Here is a 24,827-nt window from a genome sequence, read left to right as displayed (position 1 = left end):
AATCCTGATGCCGGAATGCAGAAGACGCAGCCCAAATGAAGGTAAATCCTGGGCACCCTTAGCGTTAGCCGCGGGGGGGAGGGTTAGGATTAGGGAGTCTAGCAGGGTTAGGGTTAGGTTTGGGGGGGGATTAGGATTAGGCACCTCTAGGGGGGAGGGTTAGGCACCCCCAGGGGGAGATTAGTGTTAGGCACCCCCCCGGGAGGGTTAGGTTTGGGGTTTAGGGAGCGGAAAGAGGGGGTTGGGTTAAGCACCCCGGGGGGAGGGTATGGTTAGGCACTGGGGGGAAGGTTAGGGTTAGGCACCACTAAGGGAGAGTTAGGGTTATGGGGGGACAGGGGAGGGTTAGGATACTTACCCGCTCCAGTTGGGATCTTCATCCTGTCGGTCATCCGCTGTCGGGATTTGAACCTGATCAATCACATTGCAATTGAATCACATTGCGATTCAATCACATTGCATCTACAGGAGTCTCAGATGTGCATCCATTCACTAGGAACATCAGGGAAGGAAGACACACGAGTAAAGCGTGCATGTTGGAGGTCAGCCTTTCTGCTGAGCTCCGGCAGATCCTAGCCTGTCGGTTCAGTTACCTAGTTTCACTGAGGATAGAAGCAGCGTAGGAGTGCTACTTATCCAACAACACATACAGCAAAAAAGCCTTACAGCAACTCTTTCCCCAAGAAATAAAAAAAAAAACTAAGAGGTGTTTTGTCAGGTGATATACCTCAAACTGCAGCTATTCTGCCTGTCAGCCTGTAAAAAACAACAACAAAAAACCCTCCTCTTTCTTATGACACTTGTTGCAGCCACAGGTTTGGGAGATGTTGCAGCCATGAATACACCACAAAGTAAGAAGAACATCAATTAACCCTTCACATTAGGAAAGGTAAACAAAGTATCTTTTGGGTGTTATCAAAAAGTTCTAACATCGGAGCAACACGACAAAAAATACGGAGAAGACCAATAATCTACAGTAATTTAGATAGCATAGAACCTAAAAACATTCAGGGCCGTAACTAGGGTAGTGTGACCTGTGCCATGGTACAGGGCACCGCAGGTCAGGGGGCACTGTTTGGGCCTGTCAATTTTCTGTTTATTATCGTTCTCACTTTTAGCTTCCTCTTCTTTTATCCCTAGCATCTCCTATCTTCCCCTATCTCTTCCCTGGCCCTTCCCCATGAGGCCATGGTCCTTTTTTGGGGTGTTTCGTCTTATGTCCCTATTTGAAAAATAGTGGTTGGGGGCGCCAATGCTCTTTCTGGCACAGGGCACCAAAAAGTCTAGTTACGGCTCTGAAAACATTCTTTAATATTTATGTGTTCTAGGAAAACCAGAGACACATTGGAGGACATGTTCTCTTTATTAAGACAACATAATCTGTTAGTTTAGATAGGGTAAAATGTTGATATTAAATAATAATTTAAAAATGTAACCAAAGGCTTCTAAAGTAGGATTTTACCCAAAACTAAAATTTAGGAAGCAATTAAGATTTGAATATAAAATGACAAAGTTAATAATTATCTTTGGTGCAACATTACACACCTATAAAATGCACAGAATGCCTCAGTGCATTCTTCTCTGATCTTACTTCTTGTGTGATTCAAAGAGGCAGTGATGCCAGTAATACTTCTCTCTTAACTTCCCTTGTATTCAACGGAAAGTTCATGGGGTACGATCACTGCTTTTTTAAACAGGCTCACTTTTCTGGAAATTCAGTGTGAGAGACTGCTGGATCAGGGTTACACCAGATTGGGGTAACATTATATAGTGGTAATGCCACACTGAAGAGCATATTTGTAAAAAAAAAATGTTTACAAAAATAATGTGAAAATTGATGTTATCACACCATTTTCACATTATTGTAGTATCATTTAAATGTATGAAAGGGCCTTTGGAGAAGAATGCTCAAAATTATTCTCCATTCCCTCAAATTTGCAAAGAGCTGGATTATTATGGCAACAACACCTCATGAGTAGTGTAAAACTAACCTGTCTCGTGACGATCTAAACCCAGCTCATGTTCCCTATTAGTGAGTGAACAATCCAACACTTGGTGAATTCTGCTTCAGAGTGACAGGAAGTACACTTATGGGCATATTCAATTGGGCACGAAATTTAGCGAGGAAAAAAACCTTGCGCCCCTCACGCCCAATTTTGGATTACCGTGGGTATGCGCGCTTCCGATACCCATGGTATCCAATTTAAAAAAGTGGTCATGGGGTTTTTAGCTCTGAAAGCCCTGCGCCATGTACATTTTTTTTTCTTTTAAATTCTGCACTTACCTGCCCGGGGCTCTCCGGTGATCTCCACGGCTCCTGGTGGACTCCCCTCTATCTTCTCACTGGAGAGGGGGCTGCTGGGAGTCCCGGGGCTGCTGGGAGGCTCCAGTTGCTGGAGGGAGAGGCAAGAGCTGCTGGGGGATATAGTTCTCCCAGCGCCTATTCCGGGGGGGGTCACATTGAACTTGGGGGGTACATATACACCGGGGGTCACACACACACACACTCATGCACACACTCACTCATACACACTCACACACACTGACATACTCACCACTGCTGCAGGAGCCCGGGTCCCGACACTGGATGCAGAAGACAGCACTTCGGAATGTGAGTATTACTGACTAATTAGGAGGGGTGCCGCCAGTGTCCCAGAGCATTTACCAACCTTTTTTCCTAAATTTGGGGATTTTTGGAAAAATTGGTCGTGCTCTGGAGGTGCGCAAAATATATCAAAAACCCTGCTCCTGATTGAATAGCAAAAATCCTGCACCTGCAGGCAAAACCCTGCAGGTGCAGGATTTTTGCTATTCTCGCTGCCAATTGAATATGCCCCATAGTATGCAGATCACATTTCCCATACCTGTAATGCGAAATGTGGTCTGCTTCAGATTTACTAAAGGGATATTGTAAAAAAATACCGGAGGGAGCCTCGTGAAGATAACGCTATCTTCAGATGGCATTATGCAGGCTTCCCCCTACTCCTGCTCTACTCCTCCTGCATGCTGACAGGCAGAGCAGAGCCCAGAGCTGACTTCTGTGATCAGCCTATGTGTCTAATAGATCACAGGTTAATCACAGTCAAAAAGATTGTTATATTAGTAAATAAATAAAATAAAACTTACCTGCACCCAGGGATTGGTGATCGGTGAGCTTCTTCTGTGACCAAGTCAGCTGATCTGTGTGGTCATCTGATGTCCAGTGAAAGCTCCGTACAGAATCTCAGTTGACCACACAGATCAGCTGACCAGTCACAGAAGGAGCTCACCGCTCTCTGATCCCTGAGTGCAGGTAAGTTTTATTTCATTTTTTTCTTCAGCAGATGGGAGAGGGGCAGGAGAGGAGGCCGGAAGCAGTAGCACATAATGATCCAGGGGGCCGGGACAGACTCATCAGGGAGGGGAGGCATAGAGGATAGGGAGCACAGAGGAGGTAAGGATGCAGGGGCATTAAGGCAGAGGCACAGAGGTGAGGAAAGAGGGCAAAGAAGAGGCAGGAGCAAAGTGGAGGGGTAGCCAGCACATGCAGAGACACATTTTTTGCCAAAAATACCCGAGAAGTGTGGGGAGGGGATTCTCAGGGACAAAGCTTTCTTGCAAGCTCTGTCCTGGGAAACAAATTAGAATACATTCATGTGATATATACAGTATGATAATATCGCATTGCGAATTTACTCAAAATTATCGCATCAGAACCGCATCTGAGACGCAGACTGTGATAAATATGCCCCTTAAGAATAGTATAACTTAATACTTTGTTCCCTGTAATGAACTAAACACTGATCACATTATATAACCCTAACATTTTTTTAACATTAACATTTAACCAGTTTTTCAATATAAAAATGTCAGACTCCTTCGCACAGTACAGTTTGTACCAGTGGAAATGTTACGATGAATAAATACATGCGTATATTGTTTTAGATTTCTCTTTTTATAGAAAAAAATATGTAATCTACTTTAGGAATATATCTGCAAACTAATCCCTAGAGTTAAATGATTATGCATGTTTTTATTTATTAACCCTGTACATCAGCGGTGGCCAACCTGTGGCTCTTCCATTGTCCTGATGCAGCTCTCCTGCTGGCTACACTGACTGACACTGACTGCTGGAATAACACATGGAGAGGCTGCTGTTGTGACACATCAGGGGCCGCTGGAGTTACACATGGAGAGGCTGAGTTGTATTATGTGAACCTATTTTTTTTTCCAATGTACTTTTTGTGGAAGTGGCTTTTTCAGTGTATTTTATGTGGATCTGTTTTTTTCAATGTTTTTTTATATTGTTCTGGCTTTTTCTTTCTCTTTAATAGTTACCTCCACTGTGATTGTGTGCATGTGCTTTTACATGCTCCTACAAAAATCATACCAGGGGCGTGGCCTAGCTGGCACAAGGCCATACCCCTCTTTGCATGTGCGCCTTTCAGCGCGCATGAACTCGGCTCTTTGACATACCTAGAGATATTTTGGGCTCTTTGAATCTGACTGGTTGGCCACCCCTGCTGTACATGATAATTAAATATACAGTAAGTGTAATGATTATGGAATCTTAGTAAATTATATCCGATATGTTTTTGATTATTCGCGTTATTTGTGAGTGCTGGAGATTTTGAGAGATACTTAATTAAATTGATTTACAGTATTTATATTGCTCTCTTCCTAGGAGCCATAGTAGAAGCTGGACAGTCAGCACTGATATGAGCACTGTGTATTGGAAGCAAATCATGAACTTTCTATTCCTCATTTGACCAGGCATGATGGAAGCCTCATATACATTTTTTATTTATGGAAATCCAGTTTGTTCAGTGAACACATCATAGTAGTCATGTGACATAGGCTTTCTTATTTTAGGTCTTTTTAATTACTCCATTCAGGAAACCCTTGAGGTAGCAGGTAGTAGGACTGTCATATGTGAGGAAGGGGTTAACTGCTCCAAAACTATGGTAGCTGAGCTCCATCCCTCCCTAATACTGGCATTACTTTTGCTCTTTGTAAGACTAATGGACTTACTATGAAGTTGATTAAACAAAAATAGCCTCAGTCCTCATCAGATAAAACACCAAGGCTTCTAGGCATTTAAAAACAGACTATTATGAAGGTCCTTGGACATTTATAATTATATTAAAATCAGGAGCCAGTCTTATACTGTATATGCTGTGGCTATGTCACAGTTGTAGATTTTGTTCTTCCTTGGCAGTGCTGTTGCATGCAATGTGATTGATACATAGGGGTTGATGTATCAAGCAGAAAAAAGACTGGAGAAGTAGACCAGTGGAGAGGTTGCCCTTAGCAACCAATCAGCTTTGAGGTATCTGTCAAGTTCATTCTATAAAAATAGGTGAAAGCTGATTGGTTGCTATGGGCACTGATCCACATCTTCACTCTTTTCACTGCTTGATACATCAACTCCCTAGTCATAAGTAAAAAGCAGTGATAAAAATATGTTTCACACTTGAACCGTGCTTCCTCATGGTACGGCTTTTAAATACAATGACTCCATATTTACATAATACACTTAAAGGCATATTAACCATTTCTACAGAATTCACAAATAAAAGGAATACTTGATCAATAAAGTATGAAAACTTTTGAAAAGAGGTAGCACAGAGCAAAATGTAACGTTGCCCTACTAAGGGGATATAAATACTTACTATACTGTACATGTAGTAAATCCAAACCAAAAAGTGCATGGGAAAATATTCAGAACATTTCTCCACCTTTTCCCTTGTATCCAATTGGTGAGAAGTAGGGGCAATACTACTACATTTTCTGCTATGTGCTGGTAAAATACATTTAGGAAGATTCATGTTAGAATTATAAAAGTGCTGTGTCGAAGCTGGATAATTGGCTGAAACAGAATCAGTTTAAAATTAGATTGGAATGACGCAATCTTGCGAATGGCCAGAAGACACCATCTTAAAAAACAAGATCTACACGATGCCATTTTGCGAATGGCGGCCCACCGCCATTTTAGAGAAACTCGCACTTAAGTACATACGGCGATGCTATTATTTGCATCAGGCGATCGCATATTTCACTATACCTCATACACACATTAAAAATACGCACATTAGCGAATGCATAATATCCCGTGTACGGATGCTGTTTATTAGCTTCATGCGTACGCATCTTCCCTAAGTTAGAAGTCCTCACTGCATAAATCTAACTAGCATCTTTTCCCAAACTCCTAATACTTACACACTGCACACTCACATAAAAGGTTCCATAGCTTCAAAGTGTAATATTCAAGGTTTATTAATTTGTTACTAATGTTGTGAAATAAAGACTATTGATATCTAAGGTTTAGTACATGATAAGCAAACAGTGTTTGGTTTTGTACTGATCTACACTGTCTCAACAGCTTTCCGGTGTCATCGGTGAGAAGATCGCAACATGCGTCCACAACTTATGAACTGTATAGAGTTAAAACACCAAAATGTACTATGTAATGTTTAGCAGCTTAGATTTGCATGCAGCGGGAAAAAAGAGACAAAAGGCTGTTGGAGGCTGGCCTGTGTCCATTTGAATCGACCTGTTAAATGTCCTGTAACAGAAGCACCGTGACGGAGAACCAATGGAATCATGCCAAACCTTCCTATTGTATTGCTTATCCCCGTAAGGGTATATATGTGCGTTCTCTGACCCCAATAGGGAGTCCTTGCTGATGCTGTTGACGGAGGTTTCTTGTAGATGCCGGTAACTGGTCCCAGAGCGCGTGCGTATGTATAACTATACCTTGAGTCTGTATAATTTCTTTGCGCTAAATTGTCTTTAGATCATAGCATGTAAACTACTGTTTTTATGTTGAATAATAACCTTTGTGCGTTGGAAACACATTTCAAGGTCTAAAGGCGTTTATTTACTGTATGACTGCATACGCAAATAGCGACAATTCTAGAAGGTATAGGCAGGATTTAGAAGGTATAGGCAGGATTTAGAAGGTATAGGCAGGAGCGTATAGAGGTTGAAATCCAGTATCGTTAGCTGCTAGGAATTAGATTAGCAAAATAACTAGATATTGCCAGATAATACAGCAGTGATAAAACCAAGATAAAATGTTTTGGTTTAATGAAACTCCAGTGAGATATTTTGCTGAAGGGAGTATGATAAAATTAAGTTCTTAAAACATAAATTGTTGATAAAAAATATACTACTCTTTTTATATAGATTAATGGAAACCACTGTGACATAACTGAATGAACATACAGTAAACAAAAAAAAAATCGGAAAACAAAAGCAATGAAAAAATACTTGAAAGCTAGAGTATATTTTTGCCTAGTTTAAAATCACCATTAGTATTTTTGAAGGCTTACAGTATATGGTTAGTCACTAAACTGATAGAACACAGTACACTAAATGTGTTTGAATAACACTTACTATCAAGTGAACTTTAACTGAATGAGTGAACGAGTGCCTGTAACAAGAGATGCAGCCAAGACATCACATGTTTCTAAGTCAGCTTAATTGGATAACCTGCATTTCCTGTCCTGGGTGTAGACTGCCTACAGTATATCCTACTATCACAGTCTCTCAATAGCTGGTATGTACATTTCATAATTCAAGTATTTACATATTTTCTAAATAATAAGAGCTTGTGAGAATAGATTGTTATTGGCATTATTGAATCTTCATAAACCACAAACATATATTCTAAAAATGTTTAATCAATAAAATTGTGACAATTACAATAGCAATTAAAAACTCATCTTTGTTAAAGCTGCATGCCAGCAAAACTGTGGACCTATTGTGGGCACACTGTAGACTGTAAGTGCCACCTGGAATTATCTTTGGGAGCACCAGTACCTTGAAACCATGCAATAGACGGGACAATAAACACCACATGGACTTTTCCTGCTAAAAGACCCCGGATTCTCCGGTATGGACTGGTGATATACCTATTTATCTGGACTTCTCACCCTGAAAACAAACGGCAACTACCTAATTTAAAAATTAACATCCAGGAATGGACAATTTTTAAACAAGTATAAAATCCACAAAATTTGGTCCAGACGCAGTATATACGTACTGTAATTGCCATTGTAATTGTCACCATTCTATTCAATAAACATTTTTAGAATATATGTTTATGGTTTATGAAGATTCAATGATACCAATAACAATATACAGTATTCTCATAAGCACTGTTATTATTTTGAAATTGTATTGGAGAAGGACTGACTCCCATTTCATAATAGCTGCTATATATAAAACACAACTTAAAGTGGCGCCTGGTGAGTTATTTATAACTTTTATTTTTCCTGAAGTATTTATATATGCTTGCTCAACCTAGGTTTTGTATATGTATGTATGTATGCCTGATTACAATATATAGGGGTATATGGACTAAGGCTTGGAGAGAAATAAAGTGGATTGAGATAAAGTACCAATCAATCAGCTCCTAACTGTCACTTTACATGCTGTGTTTGAAAAATGAAAACTAGGGGCTGATTGGTTGGTACTTATTTCTGTCCACCTTCTCTGTCTCCAAGGCTTAGTATATAGATCCTGTAGTTTGATATAGTTATAAATGTAGTTTGCTACTCTGTAAATGTTGTACAGAGCATTGTGATAAATGTTGACTACAATGATAATAATAATTCCTGTGTATGAGGCTAAAATAATGAATGTTTCAGAGAATCATCATCTTATTTTCTGGTGTACTCAAATGCAGTGTCTACAAATAAACAAGTGAACAATAATGCACGAAATCAATAATTTAGGATTTTAAAAAAGTTTAAACAAAATGGATGGATACAGCACTTGACAATAGTGTTTACTTTACAAAGCTAATGGATTCCAAATATCAAACACAAAACTTTATGATGGTGGATATTGATCTGAGAACAGATGCTGCAGATGGAAATACATTGGTTCCATTAAGTTTTTATTGACTTCACCGATCATGTTTTCATGTCTTTGCATTATTTCTTCTGTTTTCCTTGTGCCTCTTATGTTGTGTAATTACCATAGCTCATAGCAATTCTATTAAATGACTTTTGTCACTTGGTAAAACTGGTAAATGAAAAGCTGAGTGATAACTCAGGAGCACTATGAAATGACTATGCATAGGAAAGGACCTTAGATGAAACCAAAAACTATTTTTACGCACATCATTTTGAATTTTTTATCTGCAGTTATATTTTCTCTATAGTATAGTTCAAATGAGGACTTTAGAGACATTACTACTGCTAAATCACATAGATTAAATATGTTGATAGAAAAGAATTATTTCATTATATTTTATTATACATCTTAGACAAATACAATGTGGAGTATGGATATTTAACTTGTCATCACCTTTATTTGCTCATTGCATTACATGTGTGCTTTGTAGCAGAATAGATATATCTATTTTTTTCCTACAAACTAATGCTATTATTACTCCCAGAAGAGAGGAACCTGCCCTGAAATATTGAGCTGTTTTATTTCACTAAAGAAAAAATATTATACATACAAACTGTAAGAAGATTTCACTGGACCATATTAAAAGTTTGGAGTCTGTAAAATATTCACTTTAAAAAAAGAATAAAGAAAAAAATAATATTTATTCTAATAAGGTAATATTGAATTTAGTTTAAGTTAATTCTCAGCTTATGGTCGGTATCCAATTAGCAGCGGTAAATTATCGCTGCTAATTGATCCCCGGTAGCTTTTTTATGCTTCAACATATTTGTCCCACCCAGTAATGCTCATCTCAGCAAGGCTCATGTACACCAATTTGGCTCCACTGTGGAGAGCCGCATGCACATGCACCCAGAATGAGAGTTGGCGTCAGGTCTATCATCAGAAATTGTGAGGCCTATGACTGACAAAATAAGCAGCCCCCCCCGTGTTTCTGCAACTCCAACCCCACACTGTCTCCCCAGCCAGCATCCCTTCTATCTCTCCAGACAGCACCTCTTCTGACTCTCCAGACAGCACCCCTTCTGTCTCTCCAGACAGCACCCCTTCTGTCTCTCCAGATAGCCCCTGAATTACAGCCCACAGACCTTATCCTGTTTCTGGCTGCTCCTCTTTATGCTGTGGCTGGTTCCTCTGTCAGTAGTACGGTGCACGTAATGTCAGGCTACACGTGTGCCTTGTCTCAATAAGAGAAAAAAACCTAACATTTCTTTTTGTGATCCCCCACATTCCCCTCTCTCTCAGTGATCCCCCCGCATTCCCCCCTGTATCAGTGACACCTCCATACATTCCCCTCTCTCTCTCTCTTAATGATCCTCTCCACATTCTCCTCCCAGTGACCCAGCCACATTCCCCTCTCTCTCTCAGCTATCCCCTCCACATTCCCTTCTCTCTCTCTCAGCGATCCCCTCCACATTCCCATCTCTCTCTGCAATCCCCTCCATATTTTGCTCTCTCAGCGATCCCCTCCACATTTCCCTCTCTCTCTCAGCGATCCCCTCCACATTTCCCTCTCTCTCTCAGCAATCCCCTCCACATTTCCCTCTGTATGTCAGTGACCTGCCCCCAACACACACATTTTCCCCTCTGTCTCTCTGTGTTCCTCACACACAGTCCACTTTGCCTGTCATTGACATCTCCTACACACACACTCCTCTCTGCCTGTCAGTGACCCCCAAACACACACACTCCTCTCCTGTCAGATTTATGCCACACACAGTACTATAGTTCATCTTACTCCCCTATTCATCTTTTTATTTCCCCCAATTAGCCCCCACCCTTTGTCCTCTCCAGCCCCTTGTGTTCCTGGGAAAGGAAACCTGGCTCCCCATTGGTTGACGGCAGCCATCTTTCCATAGCCTGCTATTAGGGCAGTCATTTTCTGTTAGCCCCTGCTGCAGCCTCAGCCTACCAGATCTCTTAGTCATGTTAAAGCACGGAGTGACAGAGGAGCAGGCGGCCCTGAATCATTAATGGCACCCTGCCCCCCGGCCCAGCCCACCCGTGATTGCCAGTAAGTCCATCCCTGGGCGGTAGTCTCTCTGTCCGGACCTGGGACTGCAGACTCGGCAGTCCCCCCCTGATGGTGGTCCTGGTTGGCATCACTGATTAAGCACAGTTTGTTACACATTCCTCATGAACCAACCATGAGTAGGATTGCGCTTTTGTTGACAAACCTCGGTCTCTAGCAACTACCTAGTGATCTAAAAATAAAGAAATCAGAATAAAACTCTTGATTTCATTAGGCAAGGACCTTTCACTCCCATAATAACTTTCCCTCCTTATACTTACTAACTTACATCAACTATAACCATTATCTCCCCTAACTCCACCCCAATTTCCAGACCCAATTACCTGTGACTGATCTAATAGTTTTCTCTGTACTGTTACACTTGTGACCCTCCTAGCTGGTCACAGGGCCGTAACTAGGGTAGTGCAACCAGTGCCATAGCACAGGGCACCACAGGGCGGGGGGTGCTGTTTGGGCCTGTCAATTGTCCTGTTTATTATCATTCTCACTTGTAGCTTCCTCTTCTTTTATCCCCTCACCTATCTCTTCCATGGCCCTTCCCCATGAGGCCATGGCCCTCTTTAAGGTGCACTATCTATTTAAAAAATGGGGGGGGACCAATGCTCTCTCTGGCACAGGGCACCAAGTAGTCTAGTTATGGCTCTGGCTGGTCAGGTGAATGGTGAACTTCTGAGACTAATAAATTCAGGTATCAAGTCCCACTGTGCCTATGAAGAAAAGGAAGGAGGCCAAAATCTTGCGCATTGCTGCAATAGCCTGTATGGCCCGTAAAAATAAAGGAGGTGTAATTTGCTTCATCTAGATGGCCAGCAATGATTCACATACCCATTTAAAATTTTCTGCCATCTCATGCACAGCTCCTCTGTTCCCAGACACAGAAAAAAATATTGTTTGTAAGAAAAAAACATATTAGGCAGCCTCTGGACAGCATTGACTGGTTCCCGATGCAAATATTTGAGCTCCCATGCCTTCCAGTTCTAATGTACTGTCCTCTGATGGGTGCCATTTTTAATATTTTATCATTTGGAGGCAGGGTCCTCCCCCTGCACCACTCTTGGCTATGCAACAGGTCCCACCCACTACTGTGGTAGCACAATTGGTGTAATGGATGCCATTACTGCCTCGCAGCACTGAGGTTTGGTTTAGATTCTCACCACGGCCCTAACTGTGTGATGTTTGCATATTCTTCCCTGGCTTGGTTTCCTACGGGTACCCCCACAATCCAAAAATATACTGTTTATTGGCTCCTGACAAAAGTTAACCCTAGTGTGTATGTGTGTGTGTGCACTTGGTGGAGAGAACACTGGGGCATGGACCATGGGCCTGATTCAGACCCGGTCGCAAGCACTGAGCACTCGCAACTGGGTCAATGGTGGCCCAGAGCTGGCTCCGTCGTGCGCATGTGGGAGACCCGGATAGCAACGGGCAAGCCATCGCTCCGGGTCTCTCACCAAAGAGGGCATGCTGTCGATGTTGAGTGACAGCACGCCCCCTTTGGTGGGCGGGCCGGGGGGTGGCTGCCCAGATAGAGGCGTTCCCATGAGAACGCCTACTGTCTGGGGTCGGCCCCACTGACATCACAAGTTATGTCAGTGGGAGAACTTTTGTCTCTGTTTGAGCCGAAAGCTCTGTGGGGCTTGTGGCAATGAGACCCTACCACAAAGGTCTCATCGCAAGCCCGATGGTCGCGATCATAATTGTAAAGACTGAAATGTTTGTAGGAGAGGTTCAGCGAATTCTGCATTTAACCTGTGGCTCTACTTTCCCAAGACTGTCTGTACTACACTACCTCACCCACTACAGAGCATTGTATTGACAACAATACTGTAGGTATGCGATCATGAAGTTTACACTCATTATGTGTACAGTGAGCATGTTGACTTCACAATGCTGGGATCCCGACATGGGTTTAATGCTCCTTTCAGCATTTTACCTATGCAAGTATTATAACTTTAAACATTACACTTACAGGCGTGTTTGACGTTATAACACCCACATGGGTAAAATGTTTCAGTGTCTGGATCCGAACTCCAGAAATGTGTGGTCAATATAACCAATACTGTACACATAGTACATCCCCACATTGGCGGGGAACCATCGATAATTTTCACCCACTGATGGTTAGCCCTGCTCTCTCATACAATGGGCAATGGGCCAATTGGATCTCCACCATCAATAACAAAACCATCGACCATCGGTAGTTAACCATCAATGGTTGTCACCCATCGATGGTTGTTAACCATTGATGGTGGATGGCCATCCCTAGTATCAACCTTCTGTATCCAACCACCACCATACAGAGACCATCAGTGACCACCATAAAATACAGAAAATAGGTGTGATCACCATATAATACAGAGAACATCAGTGATCACCATATAATGCAAAAAGAATTAGTGGCTGCCATATAAAACAGAGAGCCTCAGTGACTGCCATATAAAACAGAGAGCCTCAGTGACTGCCATATAAAACAGAGAGCATCAGTGACTGCTAGATAAAACAGAGCATCTGTGACAGCCATAAACTACAGAGAGTATCAGTGACCACCATATAATATAATACAGAGAGCGTTAGTGAATGCCATATTTTACAGAGTACTTTTTATCGCTTTATAATATCATTCCATCATCAATTAACCATTTCTCGAAAAATGAACGTCTTCAGCCATATTTTGACACGCTGTGGCTGTTTGGGGTCGGGGTGGTGACGGTGACCATTTTACAAAACAGGGGCGTGTAGTTTCGTAGGCATGTCAAGGCCAGGGTCTACGTCTTCTGATGCAGATTTCTTGGCACCAGCAGAAGAGTTCCAGCTGCCATTCTGGGTAAACTTAGGCTCACTCAGATGGCTGATGGCTGCCCGATGGTGATCCCATGCTGCCTCTTCGGAGGCAGCACTCAAACTGTAATGCTGGCAATGCTGACTTATCCTCTGAAACACATTTAGTGTAGCCATCAGCATTGCTTTGTTCAAGTTGTTGTGGTCATGTAAAGTGAATTTGACAATGTGTTTTGTATTAGCTTTCTTTCTAATGACTAATACACTGTTTTAGAACAATATGGTGATGTGACATGCTGATATACATAAGACCAAATAATACAAAATAGGAAATTAGGAAAGGGGCTTATATTTCTATTTTCTCTATTTAATGTACATGAATAACACAGATCACGTCATTATAAGTAAAGAGAACTTCTCTATTGTGTTGAAGATGTGAAATCTCTATTTTATACAATTTTGCATAACTCTTTACTGTCTTTGTATCTGACTGCTTCATACATTAGCCTAAAATAACTGAAGTCTTTGAATACACTCTATAGAATAACAAACACTTAGGAGATAATATGCTAAAGAAGAAGAACACCACATTTTCTATGTAGTTTACAAGGGCTATTATCGAGGCTTGTGTAAATGAAACTCAGCATGCTCTTTAGTGATGGTGGATAACATATTTGAAAGGTCTTCGTTCTACATTGTGCATATGGCATTAGTAATAGGTAAAACAAACATATCAAAAGGCAGTAAGTACAAGACATGAACTATTACTAAGGATAAGCTCCTGAAAACCATGAGCACCATTATAAAGATTGTATTAGAAGCCAAAAATAAATAAGAGAAGCACAAATATTATGCTGAAAAGAAATGCAAGGAAGGCTGTCTTGTTACATAAAGTAAAAAAATGTAAATACATGTACGAGAACATGGTGTTAAGAACTTTTAGAAAAAATGGGGAAAATATTTTAATACTCTTCACTCCGAGAAACAAATATGCTTCTTTAAGATATATGAGAGTGTCCCCTCCTTCTCCCGCTAACAAGCCTCAGATTGACTCGCATTTTTGATCTCCCCCATATTCCCCATCTATAGCCAAGGTTACTTCATTGTTTGGATGTACATCTTTCCTTAATTATGGATGCAGACTCTTTGGTTAAGGTTGTTTTTTTTTGTGTTTTTTTATTGCTTGTATTTGTATGTGGTGATTGTATTTTACTCTGTTTTTTAATTGTGTTATTTAAAAATGTAAAACATATAAGACAAAAGAATGTACCACAATGGTGAGCAGACCAGCTTTACCCTGATTGGTTAGAGAATGAGAAAGCTGCACCGATTATTACTTGCAACAAGATGCGGTTACTGAGACTGGGTATTAAGTCTTAGGATGAAAATCTTGCATGAATTAAAGCTTTGTAGTGTCTTGTGTGACATATGTGCATAGACTAGAAATATTTATTAAATGTACAGTATGTAAGAGGATTTGGAAACAGATTAAATTACACCTAGGGGTAAATGTAATAGCCTGCGATTTACAGGTACCGTCGAGCTCTCAGCGAGTCTGCCCGATGTTTAAAAGGGGCAATCATTTAAAAGGCAAAGCCAGGTTTGCCCCTTTTAAGCATTGTTTGATTCGCTAGGAACTTGCTGATGCCTGCATCACACAGGCTATTACATTTACCACCTAGGCAGAATGCTTGAGGTGTAGAGATGATTATTATGATAAAGATGACAGGTAGATAAGTAATGTTGTATTGTGGGATTATTACTAATTTAGTTTTTGAAATATTGAGTTTGAGGTGTTGAGGGGACATCCAAGATGAAATTACAGTAAGACAACAACACAGGCCAATACAGATTGTGAGATATTCTAAGAGTAAGTAAATGTGGCTATCATTCACATAGAGATGATACTAAAATCCAAAGGACCTTATTAGATTTCTAAGAGAAGTGGTATAGATAGAGAAGAGGAGAAGACCAAGGACGGAGTCTTCTGGTATTCCATTTTGTTAAGGAATTGGAGAGGAGGTGAATCCAGAGAAAAGAACCCTAAAAGTGTGATTTAATAAGTAGCATAATAACCATGAAAGGACATTGTCCTGAAGAAAAAGAGAATGTAGCATTTGTATGAGACAAGATTGGTCAACGTGTATATGCAACAGAAAGGAGGATTAGAAGCTAGTAAAGGCCTTTTGATTTAGTAGTGATCAAATCATTGGCCACCGTAGCGAGTGCAGTCAGTTAGTTGGGAACTAAAACCTGACTGAAGAGGCTTCAAGAGGTCGTGTGAAAAAAGTCTGATCCGAGTGTAGGCAAGTGTCTCAAGATGCATGGAGGAACAAGGGAGCGGTAATGTGAGAGAGAACTTGGGTCAGAACTCTGTTTTGTTTTGTTGTTTTGCAAAATAGAAGAGATTACTTCAAACCACAGCTTTCCCCAGCCACATTGCAGTCCAGCTCACCCTCATGAGTATCGACCACTGCCTAAGGACCACCCCCACTGCACTGCACAGCAACACAGAAGTAAATTTCTACTTTTTGCAAGTGGCAAGTGCAGGGAGCATTGTGATGCAATTTGTGCCTTGATGGCCTCATCCCACAATGCACAAAGCTGTGATTTGTGGCATGACACAGTAGGGCACTGAAGACATGTTTTGCAACATATCATTTAAGTACACACACTAGAGTAGGAAAGTATAGCATATATGCTGAAAACAGTATGGAATATCAGTCTTTCTTCTTAGTACTTTAAACCATCCACCATTTGGATATAAAGATGGTCAGAGAGGTCACCTATCCTAGCATTTACTTGCATTCAAATATACAAAATTTTGTTGACCATCAATCTCAAACTATATTACAACCATTTTTACTCATTCTTAGGCAATCAATGGTCCACCCATAGATTTCTATGGGAAATACCGAGGCTGAATCTGTATTTGCATAGTACTGTACTTAGAATAAGTACCTGGTGGGCTCTGGTATTTTGTTTTTTTTTATATTTCAAAGATGGCATGCTACTTGGAGAAGAGGTCTGACCAGCACCAGGGAATAAAGGTAAGTATATACTGTTTGAGTGTGAGTATGCTAAAATTTACAGTCTTCAGTGTGTGTATTGTCTTTATTTTAATATTTCTTTTACAGCTGGATTACAGATACCAGTGGGCTCTTATTTCCTGGGATTGCTGGCACTTGTGGTTCTCCAAGTGCCAAAAAGTGGGGCAGTCCCCCCGTAATGGACAATATTATTTCTATTTTTAACCAAATCAACTTAGTTTGAACCCATTGCCGAGGATAGTCCCGGACTATCAGTCTGTGCCTGAGGTATGCTCAGGGGGTGGGGACCCCTTTATTGGGGGGGCATCCACTTCTAGAAGGAATCCCTGGCCTGGGCTGACTAGTTTAGGGTTGTAAATGCTTTGGCAGGGGGACCTCGTCAAGTGTGTCCCCCTGCTGTAGCATTACACTGCTGCTGGTTAGAGACCAGTGCTGGTTGTGGATAATATGGGGGACTCAATTTGTTCCCCATACTTCCACAACCAGGACTAGCTCTCAGAGCCTGGTGCTGGTTGATGAAAATATGGGGGACCTCTACATTTCCCCCCCATATTTTCACAACCAGGACTGGCTCACAGAGGCTGGTGCTGGTTATGCTTTTAGGGGGGGACCTCGCACAATTTTTTTCTTTTTTTTTTTAACACTGTCATTCCCTTTTAACAAACGGAAGTTCACATGGATCTGCTGCTGAGGCTAAACTCGATAGCCTGAAGCTGGTCTATTATTTTGCAATTTTTTTTTTTTACAAGTTCGAAACTCACACCCTATTACATCAGACCAGTTGTATCTTGTTAATAGAAAAATATCTGGATGCGAGTTTGGCAAATGCAATTTTAGTGCGAGTTTGCATGTTCTCGCAGACTATTATATATGCGAGCTTGCAACATGCACCTTTTATGTGAGAAATGTGCACCTTTTCAGAACTTCCACCCCATTACATTTCACCCTATACCTCTGGATAAATTACCTCAAGAGCTCAAATTTTAAATCATCAATTAAATTATTTTTATGGTAGCAGAAAGTTTCAGGTACCACTGCCAATTTTTTTTTGTCTAGTTGTCCTAGTTCTTAATAAATCTTCTAAGTTTGTGTATATATTTAAAAAGACTTAAAAAGTAAAAACAATAAAATATGAAATATTTTAGGAGCTATTATTTATCAATAAATCACTGTGCGTGACTTAAAAGCAACCTGAAAAAAAAAACTTCCTCATCCAATGTAACTATTCTTCACCAGTTTGTAGCTCTCATTTAGGGAGGTTATCAATTAGTTTTGCATCAGCAAAAAAGTTCCACCTGCCTGACTTTTCGCCTACATCGCGGCTTTTGGACGTGGAAACTTATCGTGATCTTCCCCACTATTTGCTGTATTCAATTACAGACCATGCGAAACGGCAAGCGACAAATTCGGAACAGGGGGAAGGTGCTATCAGAATTGGGTATACCAGCCTGAACCCCCCAAAAAGATGCACTAGCATTGGGGATCAATGTAGCCCTTATAAAACTGTTTGGGGTACTTAAGTTGTTTCAATAGCTTCTTATTAGCGTCTTTGCACAAATAGTGAAGAATGGCATTAAGCAGTATTTTTGGGTGTAAATAAGTAGTCCTGTCAAATTTGGGGTACATGAAAATGGGTGCTAGCATATTTTACAGTCTATAAATTGATATTTTAAAAAATGTGAAAACGCAACTGTTGCAATCACCTAATACACCTGACCCATCCTTGCAGAATCCCAAGAAGTCTATTTCGCTAGTTTCTATGTTTGTCCCCCCACTTTGTGCTCTTTCGCCCCAAAAATGAAAGGTTTTTTTGGGGTGTTCGCAAAATTTTGGCAGGGATTTTTTGACACAGTTGTTCTTTGGGGGTCTGTCCTGAGTGGTTTCCCCACCTTTGCACCCCAAAATAAAAATTTTGCACTTTCCGCGTAGGCGAATACCATCTGGAATTGAATTTGGAGATTAGTTCCAACCAGGCGAAAAGCCGCAATAGACGATACTTTTTTGTGGAAAACGGCTTTTCGCTTCTAATTGAATACGGCCCTATGTGTGGCAAAACCTTGTTGCACTGTTATTAGGGGGGGGGGAATTCAAATTTCCATCAGAGTTGGGGTGTTCTAAATACAACTCTGAATCACAGTATAAAATAAAGCAGCCCAGTATTTATATAGGGCAATATTTTTCTTTCATACAAAATAATTTGCATTTGCATTTGCACCTGTCGCACAGCAACACGTTATCCAGGTGCAAATTTGCACTGTTTAGCTAGATTTTTCCTAACTGTAAATGTAAAGTGGTACAAAGACTAATATAAGTATGTAATTTATAGAAATATTTTTGTTTTTAAAATGAGCGCATGTTCAGACTTTCTAATATTGCATATACATATCAAATAAGAACAGTTTGTTTCATTTTCCATGAATCTTAATAAAAAGAAATATTCATTACTTACTGTGTGTCTTTGATCAGAGGAGTGCTTCCAAGCTTAAAACATGTCTTTTCGTCACCACAGGATGTCTTTCTCAGAGAAAACCGCTCAGCGAGGTCATATCCTGTAAAAAGAGCAATTATGTCATTTGGAATATAAAGCTTAGTACGTAATAGTATTTAATGGCATGGCCCAAATTTTTTTCCAATTGTTTGACAAAAAACAATTATCTAGATTCTGTTGAAGTCATTTCCAGAACAGACAAAGACCCACTGTGTGTAATCCTTCTATAAGATAGAGATAATTATGTTTTTGTAAGTATAGCCATAAGCCCTGTATACCGAAAAAGTTTTAAAAAATCCATATACAAATAGATAAAACTTCACTACAAATTCAGAGCTGAGATATACAATTAACAACAAGTTAAATGTTGCCTTCTTATTAGCTATCCCTAATGACATTACAGCAATTTAGCAATGTGACATCAATAATTATGAACGTTGTATCTAAATTAGATAGAATTTTATACATAGGCATATTCAGTGCCAGATATCAGACCACAGAGACCTTGAGCTGAGCCTATTGGCCATACAGTAGTTCTCATTGTGTATACAGCATATAAGAAAAGTGAAGAACATTTTTCACAATTGCTCCTCAAGCTGGGACAAGCTCTTGGCTGAGCAACTAAAATGGATTCTTCACTCCTTGTTCCAGTAACATTCTTCCTCTTCTTGCTACTTTCTATATCCTTCTCACATCCACTCTCACCTGCTCTTACACTCTATAATAACATTATTTCATCTCTGCATAGCATTCCTTTCCCTATATAATCACATTTCCCATCCATAGCATTCAATATGTGTGTATCATTCAATCTGTATCTTCATATTTTATAATTTCATATTCATCTAATTCCATCTTCATCTCTTATTATTCCATTTTCATATTTTTTCATTGCATCAGATTCCATGTCATGTAACTTTCTCCACCGATATATCATTGCCTTAACAGTCTATCTATCCACATATTAAAGCTGCTCTTTCTCCCTATTCAATGTTGGAAATGTGTGTACAACTTGGTGGTTTTAGCAGAGTTGTGTACACCCCAGCCATTATATATAGAAGAATCCAGGAGACTAGTCCAGTAGAACTTAAACAGGTTGTGTAGCTTATTGACTACAGCCGTACTCACTGTTACACTGGTTTGTCCAGTGGCATGAAGTTTAGCTTGTAGCAGAGTGTGGTTAGGCAACTCACCAGCCTGGTGACTGTCTCAGGTATTGCGGTGTTGGTGCAGGCGGTAGAACAGCGGTCAGATGCGGGTAGATGTTTCAGGTCTCAGGAGTTGAGGTGAGGGCAGCTGTCCCCCCTTATATCGCTCATACACAGTAAACAAGATAGCGCAGTTCTAGTAATGGTGGCCATCTTGGTAAGGGAACAGACTGTGCAGTAGAGCCTGCTAAAATCATGTAGTGGATGCCCCCCTTAACACTCAATCCCCAGCATACTGTGTCCACTGAAACCAGCCCTTTTGCCATTTACAAAATGTTTATATAAAGTAATAAGCCAATTTCTCAATAGGCCTAGAGCTGCAGATCCCCGTGTTAATCTTGCCCTTTGTATATTTTCATTTGAAAGTATAATTCACAGCAAATATTAACTACAATAATTATCATCAGATAACATATTTACCTGATTTCTAGAGAATCCCCCCCCCTGCATTCATTTTGGCTAATTATTTATATTTAGTCACATGCAGAAGTTAAGTAGGATCATATCCTCATTATCATAATTTACCATATCAATTTTCATACATTTGTAAATACATTTATAACCTTAAAATAAATTGATTAACCTTTCCTGAATAACCTATTCTGAATATTATATTATATACTATACAGCAGTGACGTGCGGTGAGGTAATTGGCTGGGGAGGCACTGGCTAGTATTAGAGCCAGATTTACACATACTGTACATATATGAACCCAAGGGCTCATGTGGGCATTATACCAAGGTGCAGCAGTATATTGTGCTGGAAATTTGGTGAGTTTTGATCAGAGATTTGCGGAGCATATAGACAGGGAAGGCAGTGCCTCACCTGCCATACACTTTTTACTCCAGAGTATTGACTATAAAAATGATTAGAATAATACAAAGAAGATATTTATAATATTTTATTTACATTTTTCTCATAATTGTTATTGTCAAAACTCTGTAGTATATCTAAGTATGACTGGAAAGGCTCTGCCTCACCTGCCTCACCTGACCGCACATCACTGCTATACAGTACTTTTTAATGATTCTTTTTTTTCATCGCTATCCTATTTAGCCTTCAGCCTTTCCATTAATTTATCCATTTTATCTACCAACCATGGTAGTTTATACCCATAGTATCCCAACACTGTTATTAACTGATGTGTACATATATCATTGTGTATCCCCTACAATAATAAGATATTTTATTTACATTATCACAGCTACACAGCTTTAATCAGTCTTGTTTACAGACCTTTCCCAAAAATGTGTCTACTAAACCAACATATACTACCCTAATTGATCTATAAACATGCATACTGTGCTTCCTTGCTCACTGCTCCACTACGCCACTATATCATCACCCTGTATATACGTTTCCTTCCCTTTCCACCATCTAACACTTATACCCTCTTTTCCAGCCATATTTCCCATATTTACTTACTAATAGTGTAGCTCATACTTAATAAGTATAAAAATCAAATAATAGATGTACAATGGATGCAATTATTTTTATTATTATTATTACTACTAGTATTGCTTTTATCTTCACTTAAATATTCACTATTTGTTACACCAAGTTTAAATTATGTAATTGTGAGTAACACTGTCAATAATCACCATCCTACTCCTTATTCACCGATAACAACTGTATTCTGAAGTCCTGTGCCACAATAAATATTCAGGACACCCAGAGAGTCCATGCACTGTCCGCATACATATAAGTACCACTTTGTTCCAAGTTAACTATTAGGAGTATATCATGTTTTGTAGCACAAACACTCTATTCTGCTAACAGTCAAATGACTTATTGAACTAATTTCTATGAGTTTTGACTGAATTTATTGTTGGGGCACTGGTAGCAGTCTTTGTAAGCCTGTTAAACATTAGGTTTAAAGCTTAAGACAGAAAGCTCAAAATGCAGAACTACCACATCAGAAATTATTACGGCCTGCCAGACAGCGGGTTCTGACACCCTCTTACCACACCCGGCGCTGTCAGTTCATCAGCTAGCGTGTCCCCGCTGGCCAGTCTTCCAGAAGTGCACAAACCAGTATCTGTGGGTTGGTGTTTCTCCTGAGGCCTGCGCTGCATGGGCGCCGCCATCTGGCTTTGGTGAGCTGACTCTGGATTTGCCCAATCAGTGAGGAATTAGTTTCAACATGACCTGCTGTCTGGTGCAGTCCCCAGACTTCCAATCCTCTGCACTAACAGTACTTGCATGCAGTCTCCAGCATTCAATACTACAGGTTGAGTCTCCCATATCCAAATATTCCGAAATACAGATTATTCTGAAATACGGAATATTTTTAGCATGACTGAGATAGTGAAACCTTTGCTTTCTGATGGTTCGATGTATACAAACTTTGTTTAAAGCACAAAATTAATAAAATATAGTATAAAATAACCTTCAGGCTGTGTGTATAAGGTGTCTATGAAACATAAATGAATTTAATTTATGTACACAAACTTTTTTTGATACACAAATTTATTACAAATATTTGTATAAAATTACCTTCAGGTTGTGTGTATAAGGTGTATATAACACATAAATGCATTCTGTGTTTAGATTTTTGTCCCATTCCCAAGATATTTCTTTATGGTATGCACATATTGCAAACAACGGAATATTCCGATATCCAAAATACCCCAGGTCCCAAGCATTTTGGATATGGGAGACTCAACCTGTATTACTATCTGCAAAGTACACGTATCTCTAGTGTGTATTATACTGACTTAACTAATTCCTCTGTGTTCCTGACACACCACCTATATTGTGTACTTCTGGTATATCTGTGTTCTAGACTTTAGTTAGTGTTACCTCCACAGCAGGGTAGCATACAAGTTCCTAAGCCTAGAATTTAATCTTTCTTCTTCCTGTTCAGTTTATCCTGATGGTAGAACTGATTGTGGAAGAGCTACATATGACCACTGCATTCCTTCCTGCACCAACCAGTCCTGCCCAGTGGTCCCAGTTTCCAGTCTAAATATTTCACAGACTCTGACACTGCCATGACAGGGCTTCTACCTGGAGTGAGCCTGCTTCAGTATGTCCCAATCAACTTGCTGCAACTATTCTATACTGACAAGGTAAAGAAAAGATAGAGGGGCTCATGTTGCTACATCAGCCAGTGGTATTATTAATTCAATTTCTCTCTTACACTGAACTGCAGAAATCTATGTGAATTCAGAGGAGATTTATTAAACCTTCTAAAGAGAGCAAGCTGAGATGATTCCCATAGCAACCAATCAGATACTATCATTTATCAAGTATATTCTAGAACATGAAATCTATGGCAGAGGTTTCCAAACGCGGTCCTCGAGGCTTCCCAACAGTTCAGGATTTAGAGATATTTATGATTGTGCACAGGTGCTTAAATCAAATTGACTGAGGTACTAATTAAGTCACCTGTGGTCAAGCATGGATATCTCTAAAACCAGTACTGTTACGGTGCCTTGAGAACCACGTTTGAGAACCTATGATCTAGAGTATACTTACCGACTTTACAAAACTCCTCTCCGGGAGCAACCTGGAGAGGAGATTCTGCTGACAGCTTCGGGGAGCATGGCCGGACTGTAGATGTCATTAGGCTCCACACCACCACAGGATAAGACCACTATTCGCATGTCCATGAGGGCGCGTGGCTTTATGATGCAATTCGTGTCATTTTAGCCACACCCCTTCCTCGCAGACCTGCAAATTCCCAGGTACAATTTCCATCATGCCCATTTAACTAGGAAGTGGACAGGATGCAGTAGATCTGCATACTCTTCCGGTGGTGTGGTTGGCTACCTGAAAAATTGGGAGCCTCCCGCATCTTCCAGGAGAGTAGGCAAGTATGAACTAGGGGCTTATTTATTAACATTATTTTTACTAAAATAATGTGAAAACGGGTTTTTACATACCTGACATGTCCAGATTTTCTTTAAAGAGTTGTCTAGTTCCAGATCCATGTATTTGTAGAACAGGGCACACTGTAAGAACAATAACAAAGAATTGTTACACACTGCCAACAGCAGTATATGTTTTAGCCCTGAGCATTGTACAGAAAAATTCAGTGTAGAAGTTATTGTAGTCTATTCAGCAACAGTGTCAAGATTGGGCCAAATATTTCCAGCCAGCACCAACACAATGTTTTTATTTTTTTTCTGGTTGCGTTAACGTGATGTACACTATATCTATAGCCCTTCCCGGCAATTGTTAGCCTTAAATCCATACTAAAATAATTATATATATATATATATATATATAAACAGTATATATATAATATATTTATAGTATTAAGAAAAGAAGGCGCTCAAATGGGACTTTAAAATAAAACATATTTTATGGAAAATACATTTACATCATAGTTAATGAGAGGTTGAGGAACTGAGTTCTTGCTAAAA

The 24,827-nt window shown here is 40.0% G+C and overlaps 1 protein-coding gene across 6 annotated transcripts in view; it reads right to left on the bottom strand.

The window, feature by feature from the left end:
• The window catches only part of COL19A1 (collagen type XIX alpha 1 chain), a 762,134-nt gene that overhangs the window by 647,820 nt on the left and 89,487 nt on the right, over positions 1–24,827 (bottom strand). For all 6 annotated transcript variants that reach the window (XR_015878306.1, XM_088471134.1, XM_088471139.1 and 3 more), the window contains exons 3-4: positions 24,345–24,413; positions 19,211–19,310 (exon numbers count right to left, since the gene is read on the bottom strand). Coding sequence is in view for 5 of the 6 variants with exons in the window: in XM_088471134.1 (XP_088327260.1) it covers positions 19,211–19,310; positions 24,345–24,413 (169 nt within the window). In the remaining variant the exon portion in view is untranslated. The remainder of the gene's footprint in view (positions 1–19,210; positions 19,311–24,344; positions 24,414–24,827) is intronic.

This window comes from Taudactylus pleione, unplaced genomic scaffold (assembly GCF_031769625.1).
Source record: "Taudactylus pleione unplaced genomic scaffold, aTauple2 ptg000015l, whole genome shotgun sequence".
NCBI lineage: Eukaryota > Metazoa > Chordata > Amphibia > Anura > Myobatrachidae > Taudactylus > Taudactylus pleione.
Note: the sequence above shows the minus strand (reverse complement) of the source record. Positions and strands in the feature narration are given on the sequence as shown.